The 15,600-nt window shown below is 36.2% G+C and overlaps 3 protein-coding genes across 5 annotated transcripts in view; 1 reads left to right on the top strand and 2 right to left on the bottom strand.

The window, feature by feature from the left end:
• LOC135105867 (glycogenin-1-like) overlaps positions 1 to 4,609 on the bottom strand; it is a 35,764-nt gene extending 31,155 nt beyond the window's left edge. For both annotated transcript variants that reach the window (XM_064014500.1, XM_064014502.1), the window contains exon 1: positions 4,505 to 4,609. In XM_064014500.1, the coding sequence (XP_063870570.1) occupies position 4,505 (1 nt within the window). In that variant the 5' untranslated portion in view covers positions 4,506 to 4,609. The remainder of the gene's footprint in view (positions 1 to 4,504) is intronic.
• Positions 1 to 10,831, top strand: part of LOC135105868 (E3 ubiquitin-protein ligase Hakai-like) — an 18,765-nt gene extending 7,934 nt beyond the window's left edge. The window contains exons 1-6 of one of the 2 annotated variants that reach the window (XM_064014503.1): positions 4,980 to 5,122; positions 7,022 to 7,131; positions 7,270 to 7,336; positions 7,459 to 7,646; positions 7,767 to 7,946; positions 8,312 to 10,831. In XM_064014503.1, coding sequence (XP_063870573.1) covers positions 5,110 to 5,122; positions 7,022 to 7,131; positions 7,270 to 7,336; positions 7,459 to 7,646; positions 7,767 to 7,946; positions 8,312 to 9,127 — 1,374 coding nt within the window. In that variant the 5' untranslated portion in view covers positions 4,980 to 5,109 and the 3' untranslated portion in view covers positions 9,128 to 10,831. Of the gene's footprint in view, positions 1 to 4,979; positions 5,123 to 7,021; positions 7,132 to 7,269; positions 7,337 to 7,458; positions 7,647 to 7,766; positions 7,947 to 8,311 lie in introns of those variants that run through there. The other variant, XM_064014504.1, reaches the window with a different exon arrangement.
• A 1,598-nt stretch (positions 10,832 to 12,429) lies between these two features.
• LOC135105869 (large ribosomal subunit protein P2-like) lies at positions 12,430 to 15,369 on the bottom strand. Its single transcript, XM_064014505.1, has 3 exons — positions 15,237 to 15,369; positions 12,776 to 12,953; positions 12,430 to 12,629 (listed from the first exon to the last, which is right to left on the bottom strand). The coding sequence occupies exons 2-3, from the start codon at positions 12,942 to 12,944 to the stop codon at positions 12,463 to 12,465; spliced, it is 336 nt and encodes a 111-aa protein (XP_063870575.1). The 5' UTR covers positions 12,945 to 12,953; positions 15,237 to 15,369; the 3' UTR covers positions 12,430 to 12,462.
• Positions 15,370 to 15,600: the final 231 nt, after the last annotated feature.

Raw genomic sequence — 15,600 nt, 5'->3', positions numbered from 1 at the left:
ACTTTATCTAAATTTCAGCTTACGAGTCAATCCATTTTAATGCCTATTCTTTGAAATTTCCTTAAGAAAATGATCACTAATTCTTGTCAATAATTATCCATGAACAATCTTGGACTCATCTTTTACTAGCCACATTCTCAATCAAATACAATCAATCCATCCATTTCATGGTGCCCTTCCCTCTTGTTCCTACAGCATTTATTCATTTAATTTAACTCAAGCTTGTTTTCAGTTATGTATTTTATCCATCACTGAAATAATCTAATAGGTTTAACAGCTATCATTTAAAAGACCATAGTTTTCTGAAAGATTACAGTGGTACACACCTTACAGTTTTTCTTGTTATAGGTTCCATAACCCAGTAGAATGCAGTAGTGTAGAGGTCCATGAATGTCCTTGTCCTAATTTATCTTATTTGAGTCCAGAGTTTCTGGACACAATGTATTTAAATCACCACATACCAAAGTTATATGAAAGCTTTAAATGTAAAACATAATGCCATGTAAGAAAGCTATTGTTATTCTGCTGTTGTTTGTCTTCATGTCTCAGTTTTCACCTCATAACACTATTCTGCTCTCACAAGACAAGACACTCAACAGTGCTAATTAGACCCTTATGCTGAGACCCAGTGAGGGTGGCATGCCAAGAAGAACCAACACTAGTCTTGTAATGGCCTTGACCAGAATGACATTGAGACACAGACGACAAACAATATTATCCTGCAGAACTTACTGAGTCACACGACAATACTATACTGCACATCTTTAAGAGTCTAAAATGGTTATCAACATTATGGATAGGGATGTTTTATGACAAGATTATGAGAATCTCCATATCATAATGTGCAGAATAAGGAGGAAGATTTCAGTGAAAGACCTTAGCAACCAAGTTCTCTATGTAGTTGCTGTGGGGGCTGCAACAGATTTGGTTTCATTTCTTACATAACCTTTTTTCCCAGCAGCATGAAACTTTTAATATAGTCAAGCTCCATGGTGGTGTGGATGGGGTCATCTTTAACTGAGGATCTGCAGTGTGTGTGTGTGTGTGTGTGTGTGTGTGTGTGTGTGTGTGTGTGTGTGTGTGTGTGTGTGTGTGTGTGTGTGTGTGTGTGTATTGCCCCAGAATGCTAAGACATGCCAATACAAACATGCCTTATCTTCCCATTAAATGCTGCCATTGGATTTTGAATATGTCACCTCCTGCAAAATAAATTTACTCTTCCCATAAACTCCTCTGCAAACATTTTATATTTTCATGTTATTTTTTTACTCTCTGGGAATCTAAACTACAGCAGCATAAAAATAAACATTTTAATAAACCCCTAAACTCTTCTTATAGAGGACGATTAAGATCCTTCTTCCTGATATAAGATACATAGAACCACAATTATTAAAATTTTTCTTTTTTTGGTAGCTGAGACTGGGTACAAAAAAAAATAAAATAAATAAATAAATAAATAAATAAATAAATAAACAAATAAATACATAAAGTAAATAAATAAATAAATAATAAAAATATAAAAATAAAATATATAAATTAATGCTGAAAAATTGTAACAAAGAAAAACAGCTCTGGTGATTCAAAAATGAAAAAAAAAATAAATAATAATAATAATAAATTAATTAATTAATTAAATAATAGAAAATCTTAATCAGATAATAGATTATCCAATAATGGTCAATCTTCATACTCATCACACACCTTAAGAGGCTGTCAAATAAAACAGCAGCAGCTTCATCCTTACTACTACTTCCACTGAAGAGGAATCATAGGACATATTGTACATACTTCCTTTTCTTCTACATTCCTCAGTCAAGTTCTATGAGTATTTCTTTAGTCACTCATTCTTTAGAAAAAATCATTTAAGCAATATCAAAATGTGGATTAATGAATCAAATACCATCTTGCAAAGCTACAAACCTGACATCCCTGTCTCCTACTTATTGATGTAGTAATACATGTATCCATATTAGGACACAGACTACCTAGAGAAGCTTCCCAAATATCTGCTCCTTCCATCACTACTAACACCAGTGATATTCTTACATTTCAACAACCTTCATTTACTGAGCCCTCTTCAAAGGACAATATTGGCTCTGGCTACCACTAACCTACTAACCTCTCTAGGGGTACTGCCAAGACACCTGCTCCATTCATTCAACAATAATGCCAGATATTATATTCAAAAGATGCTCTCTTACTACATTATTTATCAGATGGCAGTAGTGACTATACTGTCTGACTTCCATGAATCCTATGGGAGAAGTTTATCAGCAATTATTAACAAATGACTGCCTGAAGCTAACATTCCAGCAATCCTCTCTTACTAATCTCTTTCTCATTAGAGTACTAATATTAGCTCTGGCTACCACAAACATCCTAATGGCACTATGAAAACCTTACAACCACTGACATCTTAATGACCTTTCTGGGTGCTATGAAAACTTTAAAACCACCAACATATTAATGAACTCCCTGGGTGCTATGAAAGTCTTATCTGCAAACCAACAGACAGTCTGAAGATTTTCATATTCCCACTGGCCTTACATGATCACCAAGGAATAGCAAGTGACTCACCCTCATCCTCATATCATACAACACTTAATGTCAATCAGCATTTGCTTTGTACGTTCCTCATAAGATCAACACCAGATAAGATAACCAAGAAAATGTTTAATATTTTTTCTGCTTTTCTTCTTGTGTGTGTGTGTGTGTGTGTGTGTGTGTGTGTGTGTGTGTGTGTGTGTGTGTGTGTGTGTGTGTGTGTGTGTGTGTGTGTGTGTAACTGCCACTTTGTGTACTCTCTCTCTCTCTCTCTCTCTCTCTCTCTCTCTCTCTCTCTCTCTCTCTCTCTCTCTCTCTCTCTCTCTCTCTCTCTCTCTCTCTCTCTCTCTCTCTCTCTCTCTCTCTCTCTCCTCTCTCTCTCTCTCAAATAAAACAACAACAACAGCAACAACAACAACAATAACTGATTTTAAAAATGTGGATTTAAAAAGTGTTGTGGCTAGTCATGATAATAATAGGTATGATTTCTTTTACTATAATCTTCAAATCTGTTCACTGTTCTTAATATTATTCATATTTCCAAAGAACATGACTTACTTTACGTTATGTGCATGCAAAATATTTCACATTCCTAATAAAAAAATGCCATTTCCCATAAGTAAATTTCTCACAAGATTGTTCAATAGTAAGGTTTATTGATAATGTTAGCAACCCACCTTCACTGGAAAATAATATCACCTTGGTAGGTATATTTTGAGCTAATAAAAAAAAAAATTAATTAATTAAAAAAAAAAAACTACTACCTGATATATACACAGGTGACATTTCTCAATAATCTATATTGTGAGAAGTACACTGTAAACTAACATCAATAATTCTAGCAAGAAGTAAGTAAGTATATCCAAGTCTTAAAAAATATATAATTACCACTACTTAAGTACTACAGCTGTGTAGAGATCAAGACTTCAGCCTCTGTTATAACCTCTCCAATCTCATCCCACCATTCATTTACCTATTTATATCTAATCACTTTGTCATGGTGCACAGGTTTAATGAAGACTAGATCTGCACCAGCACACATGATTCTACAGGATGTCAGGAAGGTATAGTGTAGCTCCAGTTCTTTTAACAATCTAACTTCTAGGTATCCCACTATTCATTTACCTATTTCAATCTAATTATCCTGAATTATCCCGTCCTAAATGCAATGAAGGCCAAGTCAGTACCAGCTAACACAATGCCACAGGTGTGAGGAAGGCACCATGATGACTAATGAACACAATGTTAGTCCACTCTTCTACATTCTAAGCACCCCACAGTTCATTTACCTACTTATATTAATTAATATGCCATGCTGCACATATGTAATGAGGGTCATGTCTATAGCAACTCAAACAATGCCACATAAGTCAGAAAGGCATAATAACTGACTGGTGAGCGTTGTTACTCTAGCTCTCCTGCCTAGTGTCCTACCAGGGTCACGGGGTACACTGGCTAAGAAATTAAAGGTGAAGAGGAAAACACCATTCCAGGAACCCTCATGATCTCAAAATAACTGGACTAGAGATATGTGGTGGTTAAATGGATCGTTGATAATAGGGTAAGACTACTGAACCTATGTAAAACATACGACTAATTAATGATATTCACTTAATCGTTTCATCAACATATGTCATACTTCAGTTAATAACAGGGAAATTGGTTATGTAGATGGTAGAAAGCCTTTTTAACCTTCCATCCATTTAAACTTGATTACCCTTAACTCAATAAGCACAGCAAAATCAACCAATACATTGACATTTGTATGAAAAATGACGTAGAATGACGCCCCACACGTTCCCAAATATTACCCTTGTTACTTTCCTCTATACAGCCTGTCACGCCGTAATACCACACCCCACCAGTAGAATATTTCCTATACCATACACAGACACTGCTCTCGTTGTGGCTTTCATTAATAATTGACCCGAAATGTGGTAAAGAAGAGCCAGGTACTCACTGTTGGCCTCGGTGACCTTGACAGCTGTCCTCGTCTGCTGCTCACCTCTTTCGTCCTCGCCTCATATTCGGTTTCTTTCCCCCGCATGCTTGTTGGAGAAATCTGAAAATGTTTAATATTTATTATAATGGTTTATTCACAGGGGTTTTAGTTGAATATATGGAAAAAAAAATAGTTACATTCAGAAAACATTTTTTTCCTATACCAACCTGCTGAGTGCTAAATAAAATGTACCCATAATTGCTTCCAAATTTTAAGTCCTCCCGATGACTACTAATGAAACTAATGTTACAAATACTTATTCTCTATCATTAATTCTTCTTCTTATTATTATTATTTATTTTTATTTTTATTTATTTTTTATTCGATTTAACGCTGGGCGTTATCTGCTGGATATCAACAATAATTATATCCAGGTTGTGTTTCGGGTTTTCACAAACGTATTTAGTCTTAACTTTTCTTTAATTATATCTACAGTATAAGTCAGAATCCAATAAAATCTGTTAGATATTAAATTAGATCATATTAAGGCAGGCAACACAAGACCCGCTCCCCCGTCATCCAGAGCGTCACCCGCAGTAAACAAATTGATCGGCGTGGTCGTCATGGAGGAGAAGGGTAGGAAACTTAACATAAGCTATACGTTTTTACAAATACACTGATGCCAGCTTATACTAGAGTAAGCACACGAGGGAACAGCATCTCACTGGCACGTATTTGATGCAGCACAGAGAAATAGGACGCTAGGAATGACATATCTAACTGCCCGTTCTCTCATTGGCATTAGCTTTTATACCCGGTACTGTTCACAAGGGTATGAGTCTTAATATAAGCTACACTTTTTCACCATCTATCGATACTAGCTTATACTAGAGCAAACACATGAAGGAACAACACCCATGCGCGTGTTTATTGTGGGTCAGAGAAATGACAGGCTGGTAGTGTGAAGCCTACTTAACCACCCATGTTCCTCGATGGCAGTGACTGTTACAGCCATCACTGTGGTTTTACTCGGTTTGAACGAATGTGATATGAGACCCGATTCCGTGACTAGTAGGAAGATATGTAGATGACTTGGAAATACTAATTGATTTTTTTTTTTTTTTAGCAAGTTACATCCTGTTTAGGTAATTCTGTATAATAGGTCCATTCCCCCATCCCCCAAATCCCTCAAACAAGTATGGGGACCTGGAGGGAATGCTAGGTTTTAGGGTGTGGAAGCCGAATTAAGCTGAAGTTGGACATTAATTAAAAGTAAGGTTGAAACGTCATATTTCGAAAACAAAATTTCTAGCCAAACGTAATTAAACATAACTTAACTGGGTGGTGGCTCTCATTGGCTGAATGAAAGAAATACAATTGAGCATGTGCCATCCCATACTGGAGACCAACATACTGACACATGCAGTACCAATTGAGCCAGTGCAGAGTTCAGAGAGTGTGGGGCAGATTTCGTAGACTTGAAAAAATCCAAGACACAGTTTATTCTCAGAAGCCAGAGCTATTACAACCATATCAGACTCATCTCCAAAAAGATTTTTTTTATTTACAGCAAGGCCATTATGTATCCTAGATACTATGTAAGTTTCATTATTGTACATGATATGGACATATTATAAAGAATAACCCCCATTTATTAGAAGGGGATTAGGGATGGGCACTGGGATTATGGAAAAAAAATCTTAGCCTGTTCACTGTGATCAACATAATGAAGGGATCAGCAATCAATTATATGAATTAATCTAAACCCAACATAACCTTGTTTTCAGATGAAAACTCTAATGTTATATCAATACTATCTTGTTTTACTGGCATCCTTTAATCTAGATATATATAAGAGACATATTGGAGGTATTTTGTTCATTTTCCCACTATGACAGAGATAGTTATTTGTCTGGTCATGGGACTCGACCCATTTTGACTGTTCAGCACACACTGTGGCAGGATAAGTGTCATTTCTGTCTTGCCATGCTGTGTATTTGAAATGAGCATGTACATCCGAGTGCAGGGTGGAATTTTACTCTACTCTTCAAATATGAATATCAGTCTAACATCCCAATAACTCTTGTTGGGGTTCCAAGCCTTTGGGAGGATTATTGTTCTTAACCTTTTAACTCCCAATGGAGGTTCCTGTTCTCTTTGACTTCCCTGTGGAATTAATAGCTTTTCCTAACTTATCTAATTGGGCTATGCCTTGACAGCTTAAAAAGTATCAGTGGATAATGTCATGGTAAACCAAAATGTGTATCAGGTAAATAGATAAATTTAGTTAAATTTCATATGACTTCACATATAAGAGACAGAGTTGAACAAATAAAAAATTCACAATATGTCATAGCATATAAAAATGTACATATTCAAAGATTTCTAATGTACTGATACAATAAATTTGCTTATTTATTCTCTAATGAAGAGGAAATATAATAATCATTAGTATTTTGTTTACCTTCTTTGGGATTCTTTCATGTGACAGATTGTTTCGTAACATTCTACATTTCAGTATCTGTTTTCTTCCAGGAAAGGACTATGAGGAGCGGAGGGGCCGAGGGCGTGGGAGGGGTCGAGGCCGGCCCAGGGGACGAGCCAAAGCTCCACCCAGGGGACTTCGTGTTCGGAAAAGGAATATGGTGAACATTCATTTCTTAACTTTATCTAAATACCAACTGAAAATATTTCATATCTTACTTATCTCAAGATAGCAATTAAATTAACATAAACATCTCTTGATTCCACTATCCTCATTCTGACTGTAATGCTAATCACAGATTGAAAGCGAGGAAGAAGAGGAAGAACCAACACCCGATGAAAACGACCCACCTAAAGCAAAGCAGTGTTAGTATTACTTGCAAGTATTTTTTCAGCTATATTGAATTACATTATTATTTTCTTTGTAGTTCATAATGTATTGCATTATAATATTTACATAGGAAACAATAACATAACTCTGTCTATAGATGACCAAGACTGTGACATCTCATCCCTGGAGGCACCCACCTTTACTACACTGGACCGAGGACCACCAGCACCCATGCTGCGCCTCTCCTGGGACCACCCTGTCAATCTCATTGGAGAGAAAGTGCTCTCACCACGCATCCACATTTGTGATTCATGCAACAAACCCATCCTTATCTATGGCAGAATGGTACATCTATTTTTTAGCACCTTATAATTATGCTTGCATATGTCACCTTATCTTGATAACAGTGCCTGACAGTTATATTATTATGTAGATAAAATATCACTTGCCCACCTTTTTCTACAGATCCCATGTAAGCATGTGTTTTGCCTGTGGTGTGCCCGGAGTGAGGATCGAGTTTGTGCTCGCTGTGGGGAACGTGTGGCACGGGTAGAGCAGACAGGCCTGGGCACAGTCTTCATGTGTAACTACACCATCAACAAAGCAGTGTGCAAACGTACCTATCTATCTCAGCGGGACCTGCAGGTTAGTTTTAGTTGATGCTGTGAACAGTATATATATATTGCGTTGAAGATTGATTTAATTGATGCCAAATGATAAAAATTCAGATGGAGATGTGCTTCTGTCTTGGTGAATTGTTGGTGTATTGTTGCTTATATTTGTGCACTCATCATAACATTTATATCTACAGTATTTGCCAACATACTTAGTGTTGAAAGTACCTTGTAATTTTTTCCATACATAAAATATAGTAACCTGAAAATCTTATTGAACTCTGGTAATGATTTGCAAGCCTTTGCTAACAGACTATTGTTGGTCTGGTGTTAGACATCTGTCTGTCATTTAACATTGAAAAGAAGCAATTAGCCCTGACCACCATCTCACCACAGGCTCACATTGACCACCGCCACATGAAGATGTCAGGGACTGGTGGAGCTCCCAAAGAGGACATCAAGGAGGAGCGCCTCAGCCACCGTGATCCTCGTGGAGAAGGCAGGGACACACGTGGGGATCCGAGGGGTGACATGAGACAAGATCCTCGCTCCATGTCTGATCCCAGAATTGGCAAGGAAGGTTATGAGCACCGTGAATCTTATTCTACTGCCTCTCAGTTTTCACGTCAGGCAGGGCAATTTGGTACCAACAGCCACCCTCAGGCACACCAGTCACCCTCCAGTCACCAGGGGTCATCTCACAACATCTCCCTTATCCCAGTCATGACCTCCTCACGGACTAACCTTATCACTGTACCCCTCCAGGACCCTCCAGAGCACTCTTCTCACTCTCCATTTCCACACCCTAGCCCCACACATCCTCCACCTTCTCACATGGCCCCTACACACCCTCCTCCATCACACTCATTCACAAGCCCTCCTCCAGCTCATTCCCAGCCACAGACATACTCCACCTCCTTCACCACTCCTTACACTCACAGTACCCAGTCTGCCCAGTACACTTATCCTCCCAACCCTGCTACAGCACCACAGCAGAGCCACTCAGTACCTCCACCCTTGTACTCTAATGTTGCACCCACGGTGCCTCCCCCAACTACCTACAGCAACCGACCTCAGTATGAGGGCCAGTATGGCACTACTCAGTGGTCCACCCCACCCCCTCAGGCACCTTCACACCAGTCAGCTTCTACCCTCCACCATTCCTCACTCTCCTCTGTGCAGTCTTCTCAATATTACAGGAAGAACTTCTGAGAAAAATCTGACAGGACAGTTATTATTTTCTGGAATACTTGAGTTTCTGAGTTATAGGGAAGATCTTGTATGTTTTGTTTCCTGTCGTGTCAGTAGAATTCTCTTACGCATATCTTTTAAAGTTTGAAACTGCCTATGAAGTATGCAGTGGAGTTGTTTTTCATATATTGTTTTATTATATTGAGATGGATTTCAAAACTTATAATTTTTGTGGCTTCACTACTCATACTCTGCCCATATCCTGATGCCATTCTCTTTATAATGTACAAAGAAATTTGTATGTGTAAATATTCCCAGGTTCACTTTCACATTCATATTAAAACTACTTTGTTATCAGTAACCACTTTCATCTACATCACAGCATATCACAGGTATAAAACTTCATTAAAAGTTTTCTATAGAAGTTCCTGCATTGTATGTTATAGTAAATACAGTAAACTCTTTCTAATCCAAACTAAATGGGGAAAGATCAGGGTCAAATTAGCTGAAATTCTGAATCATCTATTCTATCTATCTATTCATCTATCATCTTTAAGGAGGTGGGTCAAGTATACTGTTGCGTCCCAGCAGTCAAGACATGACTTATAAAAATCCTACCCTTTTCTTTCATGTATCACTTAATGTAAAATCTGAATGCACTACTACATTTAAAAATAGCTTAAGTACAAGAACATTTTTAATTCTATTTAATATTGGCATGAGATATTGATAATCAGTTAAAATATTTATAAACTACAAAATGTTATTTACTGACTTACATTATTAGCAACTTGGTTTTTATCCTATCAAGTTCTGAAAATTGTGCAGTAGTTGTAGATTGCTTAATCTAATGATATAAATTAAACTTTTATATCTTGTGAGCTAAGTAGAGAAATATGTTTAAGTATTTGCTGAAGGAAGCAAAGAGGATAATACATTACTCGTACATTGCTGGTGCCTTTATCAAGCAGACTTACTGACCAAATTGCACCAAATGGGAGAAATGGAGCCAATTTTCTTATCTGAATGGAGTATATTATAATAAGATCCAGACAATTTGAACTTCAGATTATGTCAAATTGAAAATTCTGAACTGGGCGTGAAACAGAGTGAATTATCCAATGCTCTAATTATACAGGTGTAACTTGGAGAGAGTTTACTGTATTGCTATAAAAAGTTAATCCGTATATTCAATCATCAAAATGTATCACTGTAACTTTGTGATATGAATGGATTCAAGATTTGAAATTACTAATACTTTCCCTTCTTTGTTAATTAGCAAGTCACTGCCAACTTTTGATGAATTACCAATATAGCATCTTTTTATATATTATTATTTTTGAGTTTTTGTTTATATGGGTGAAAGTATAGGTTAAATGTTTATATTTCTAGTAATAATGTACAAAATATGCCTGAATAATATTTTCAGTAAGTTAGTAACTCCCATAAAATATAATTTGCTCCTGCTTTAATTAATATGGCATGAGGTTGTTACTCATGCAATAAATATAAATATATATTGTTCCAGGCAATTTTTATGCATTATTTGGTGTTGGTTTTATCATGTGCTTTATGGTAAGATTAATTTCTAACCACTAGTTTATTTAGCTATATTTATATTTCAGTGGCTTGTTACATTTGGTCTTTCTTTAGATCATGTAACAAACCATATTTATTATGAAGCCTTTGAAATTAAATTTAGAATTTTCTTACACAGGATAATATTTTTCATGACTTTCTATGCCCATACTCTGCGTGTGGATTGAGAGAGAGAGAGAGAGAGAGAGAGAGAGAGAGAGAGAGAGAGAGAGAGAGAGAGAGAGAGAGAGAGAGAGATGCCTACAACAAAACTTAATTTCATACATGCACTCACATTTTAACTATCCATGCATCACACAAGAGGTTTCACTGAACATAAATATGACTATGAACAAATATGAATATAAACAATCTTGGCATCATCCAAGTCCAGAGGGGTAACAGCTTCCCGTATAACCTTCTCTACTCCTCTGTCAGCTGCCCTTCCATCTCAGGCCATTCTAGCCATTCATATCTATCTTCTGTCTGAATAAAGTTGTCAGTACTCAGTACCAAAAATACATTGCCTCTGCAATTTAGGATTTTCATAGAAATTGTTAGTAAATATTTCATGATCCCCTTCCTCCCTCTTTCTGCAGTACCTCATAAAACCTATGAATCATATAAAGTGGACTAGGTTCTATCAAGCTCACTGTCATGTACTTAATATATAAAAATCATTATCAATCACCTTTATGCCCAAGACTCATACCTTCCAGACAGCACCAAACATGCATGCATGTACTGTACAAACATGGACATCAGAAGGGTTTCTTTGTAGAAAATTCAAAGTAAGACAGCAAACTAGCTCATAATAAAATGATCACAAGACCACCATCCAACTACTAGCACCATCCCTAATTGACATCCGAGATGTATCTGGAATTCATATTACTTCCTAGAATATTTAAATACATACTTGTAACATTCCCCTTCAAGGGATCCTTGTCATCCTAGTAAGAGACTCATTAGAAAACATTTTTCTGTGTACATTTAACCAGAGATTCATAAACTCCGGAAAACTAAGGCCAAGTAGGCATACAGAAATATAGGACTCATCACTTTGAGAGGCCCTGTACAAATAGCAACTTCATGCATGGACTCACCATTATTATGTAGTGTGAGGCTTTTTCAACTAATGGCACTTCATTGAAGATGATATATTCCTTGGATCTAAAGCAAGTCTCTTCACTGTCAACAAAAGAGTATCCCTAAACTTCTTCCATTTGCCACATCACTTTTGCTGTTTACTAACCAAGTAAATTCTATTACATATTTACAGGATGTCTCACTTTGGCCAATCTGTCTAACTCTTCTACCTCCCCTTTTACAATATACGTATTGCAAACTCAGACACTACAGTATCCAGTATTCTAGAATGTATCACTAATCCCACTACATAACTCACCACAAAATATTAAGATTTTGTGGATTCTACTCAGTTGTGTGTTTAACTATTACCATCACCATTAAATGAAGTTATGACCTTGATTTTAAGCATATTCATCATCAGGTTCTTGCATAACATGCTTCCTCACTATTTCCTGAATTCATTCTCCAATCACCACAAGATCAGGCACACAACACCTCAGGCACTCTTAGTTTCACGAAGAAAGTAAGTTTTGTTCCTATCTGGCTCATGTCTATATAAAACTTACACACTGAAGGCATAAGAAACATTAAAGTTTATTCTGCCGCAGAGAGGACCTAATACTCTGTAGGCTTGTTATATGAGAAACAATAAGTAATAAAATCACACTTTATTGTTAAAGGTGAATTTAATCAAAGAGACCAAAGCCCATGTCATCATCAGACTCCTCCTCTGGCTCCTCCTGCTTCACTTCCTTGGCCTCCTCCTTGGCTGGAGCAGCAGCAGCACCACCACCACCACCAGCAGCTGGGGCAGCACCACCTCCAGCAGGCATGGTCCCTAGTTTCTGCATGCCTAAAGCAACAAAAAATTAAACATGGGTAAACTGGACTAAAAGCCATAAAATGGCAAAATCCTGACAAATTAAAAAATTCTTTAATTAACAAAAATAATAATAATAATAATATTGATAATAATAATAATAATAATAAATTGCTCACCATCATTGATGAGTGCCTCTAGGTCCTTGCCCTCCAGCTCGGACACAACCTTCTTGGCCTGTTCTGCATCACAGTCCACTCCAACAGACCCAAGAAGTTTCTCCAGATCCTTGGCAGAGGGACTTTTCCCACTCAGGGCAAAGAGGCAGTAAGCAGCCACGTAACGCATACTGGAGTACTGCAAGACACATGCCATCCATCAAGATAAAAAAAAAAAAAAAATGAAAGAGGGAAATTTACTCCAGCACCAAACTCAAAAGTCTATTGCATTCTTGTGCAATATATGAACAGGACAAACTTCAATGTATGACAGCAGAACTAAAAACAACCATGACAACTTATGGCCTAAACTAAAGATGGCTGAAATGCTTTATACCTCAAACTGAAAATGACAGAAAGGATTTAAGGCTAAAAATTCACTAAAAACAGCCTGTACATTTTATCCTTGACTGAAAAGACTGAAACAACTAAAACTGGTAAATTTACATAAGTGTGCCTGTCTAACATTTTTTTTAATGAAATTACATTTTTCTGATAGATTATGATGTGCTTTGAATGAAACTAGTAACTGTTTCCACTACACATCAACATTTTTTTCTTATACCCCCCCCTACACACACATAAGCCAATGATTTGTGACAAAAAACAAGCAGATTAATCCAAAAAACACTAAATTCTACCATAAAAATGCAGTTGTCCTCATGCATGACACTGAAAAAAAAATGGAGCTTAATTAAACCCAAGCTAGCCTAACTAAAACTAACCTAATTAAACATAAACAAACCTAAACCTAACCAAATCTACTTTATTGTTCCTCTGGTACTCCATCACTGGAGTCCTCAGTGAGAACTGGAGGTGGCTGAAATCCCCTCCTCTACTTCACCCTTCCTCCCCTCCTTTACCCTTCTTCCCTCCCCTTCTTCCCAACTCTACCAACAGACCATCATGGCATGAGGTAATGTAGGTATGCAGAGAAAATGATAAATTTGATAAAAAATTAATATCTCAGGAAAGAACAATTTTTTGCCATGAGACAGGTGCAGTTATATAATACCATAAAACTGGTTGAAGCATCTTATGGCTTATACTTTTAAAAAGGACCAAAAATGTCTTACAACCTAAACGAGAGAGAGAGAGAGAGAGAGAGAGAGAGAGAGAGAGAGAGAGAGAGAGAGAGAGAGAGAGAGAGAGAGAGAGAGAGAGAGAGAGAGAGGCTGAGATGTTTTACAGATAAAAAAAAGGGGGGGCAATAAAAAAAATAATAAAAGAAAAATGCAAAAGTAGCTGCACTACAGACAACCTCAATGTGTACACAGAGTATATGACAGCCACATGAAACAAATAATTGGTTATAGTTAAATCTGTGATCCATGAGATTATTAAATTTATTGGTGAGTCTGAAATTAGTGATGTTTGCTTAAAAATCAACTCCCACATAGATTTTGTAAATTAGGTGACTATGATGTTTGGTTAAGACAGGTGATATATCTTAAACAATTTCTGTAGAAAACTGCTTCCTCTCCATTTGTAGAAACTATTTTGTTTTGGTAGATTTCATGTGTTTTGAATTAATATGATTACTACTGATCAGCAAATTCAAAGGAAGATACTAGTAACTGTTATTATGCAAGTGTACCCATCTTACAGGAAAAAATAAAATAAATAAATAAATAAGTAAAAAATAAATAAATAATAATAATAATAAAATAAAAATTGTTCTTAGTAAAGTACTTGGATCACATATAACACAGCGGTGTGCATCTTTACCACCACAAACTGTTCGTTCCTAAGATATCAGTTTTTATCAAATTTACTGCTAAGGTAGGTTAGGTTAGGTTTAGTTACGTTAGGTTACGTTAAGTAATGTTTTTTTTTTATGACTTTCTGCTTGTTTATGCATGTGGGGATGAGGTATATAAGAAAAAAAAAAAAAAAAAAATATATATATATATATATATATATATATATATATATATATATATATATATATATATATATATATATATATATATATATATTTGCGGCGGAAACGGTAACCAGATTCATTCTAAGCACAACAAAATCTACCAGAAAAATGTAGTTTCGTCTGAAAATGTTGGCCGGGTGCACTTACATAAATTTACCCTAGTGACTTTAAGTTGGGTTAGGCAAAGTTTGGTTATGGCTGAACTTAAGATATTAAATTAAAAAAAAATGGTATGTGAATGTTTCATTACATAAACTGCGATCCCCTTAATAGTTACTGAATTTTGTGCTGGAGTGAATGTTATTAAGAATAATTCTTGGCTGTTATTATTGTACAGGTAAGTTGCTGGACCCACGTGTACTGCCAGTACACCTCCCGCCTCTCCTCCTCTCACTCTGTCTCTCCCTCGTCCCTGCCAACTTTGTTCCTTCTCACCAGCACTTCATAAACGATTCCCACCAGTATCTATTTCTACAGGACAAAAGAAATACGTACTTTTAGGCCAGACGGCACGAAACGCGTCCACTCACAAGAGTCTCAACACTCGGGAAGGAGGTAGAGCATCGCCTTGCGTAGAAATGCGTACACCAAAAAATATCATATAATATACATATATTTTTCATTCTACCGTATTTATTATGCAATTTGTAGTTTGTATTATAATCCTATATTATATGGACTGGTTCCACTTTCATGATTCTAAAAAAAAAAAAAAGAGCTGAAAGGCAGCTGAAAAAAAAATCGCTCTAAGTTCAGATAACCAACTAGGATAAGTTATTACAAATATTATATATATATATATATATATATATATATATATATATATATATATATATATATATATATATATATATATATA

The sequence above is a fragment of the Scylla paramamosain genome, chromosome 12, assembly GCF_035594125.1.
Source record: "Scylla paramamosain isolate STU-SP2022 chromosome 12, ASM3559412v1, whole genome shotgun sequence".
Lineage (NCBI taxonomy): Eukaryota > Metazoa > Arthropoda > Malacostraca > Decapoda > Portunidae > Scylla > Scylla paramamosain.
Note: the sequence above shows the minus strand (reverse complement) of the source record. Positions and strands in the feature narration are given on the sequence as shown.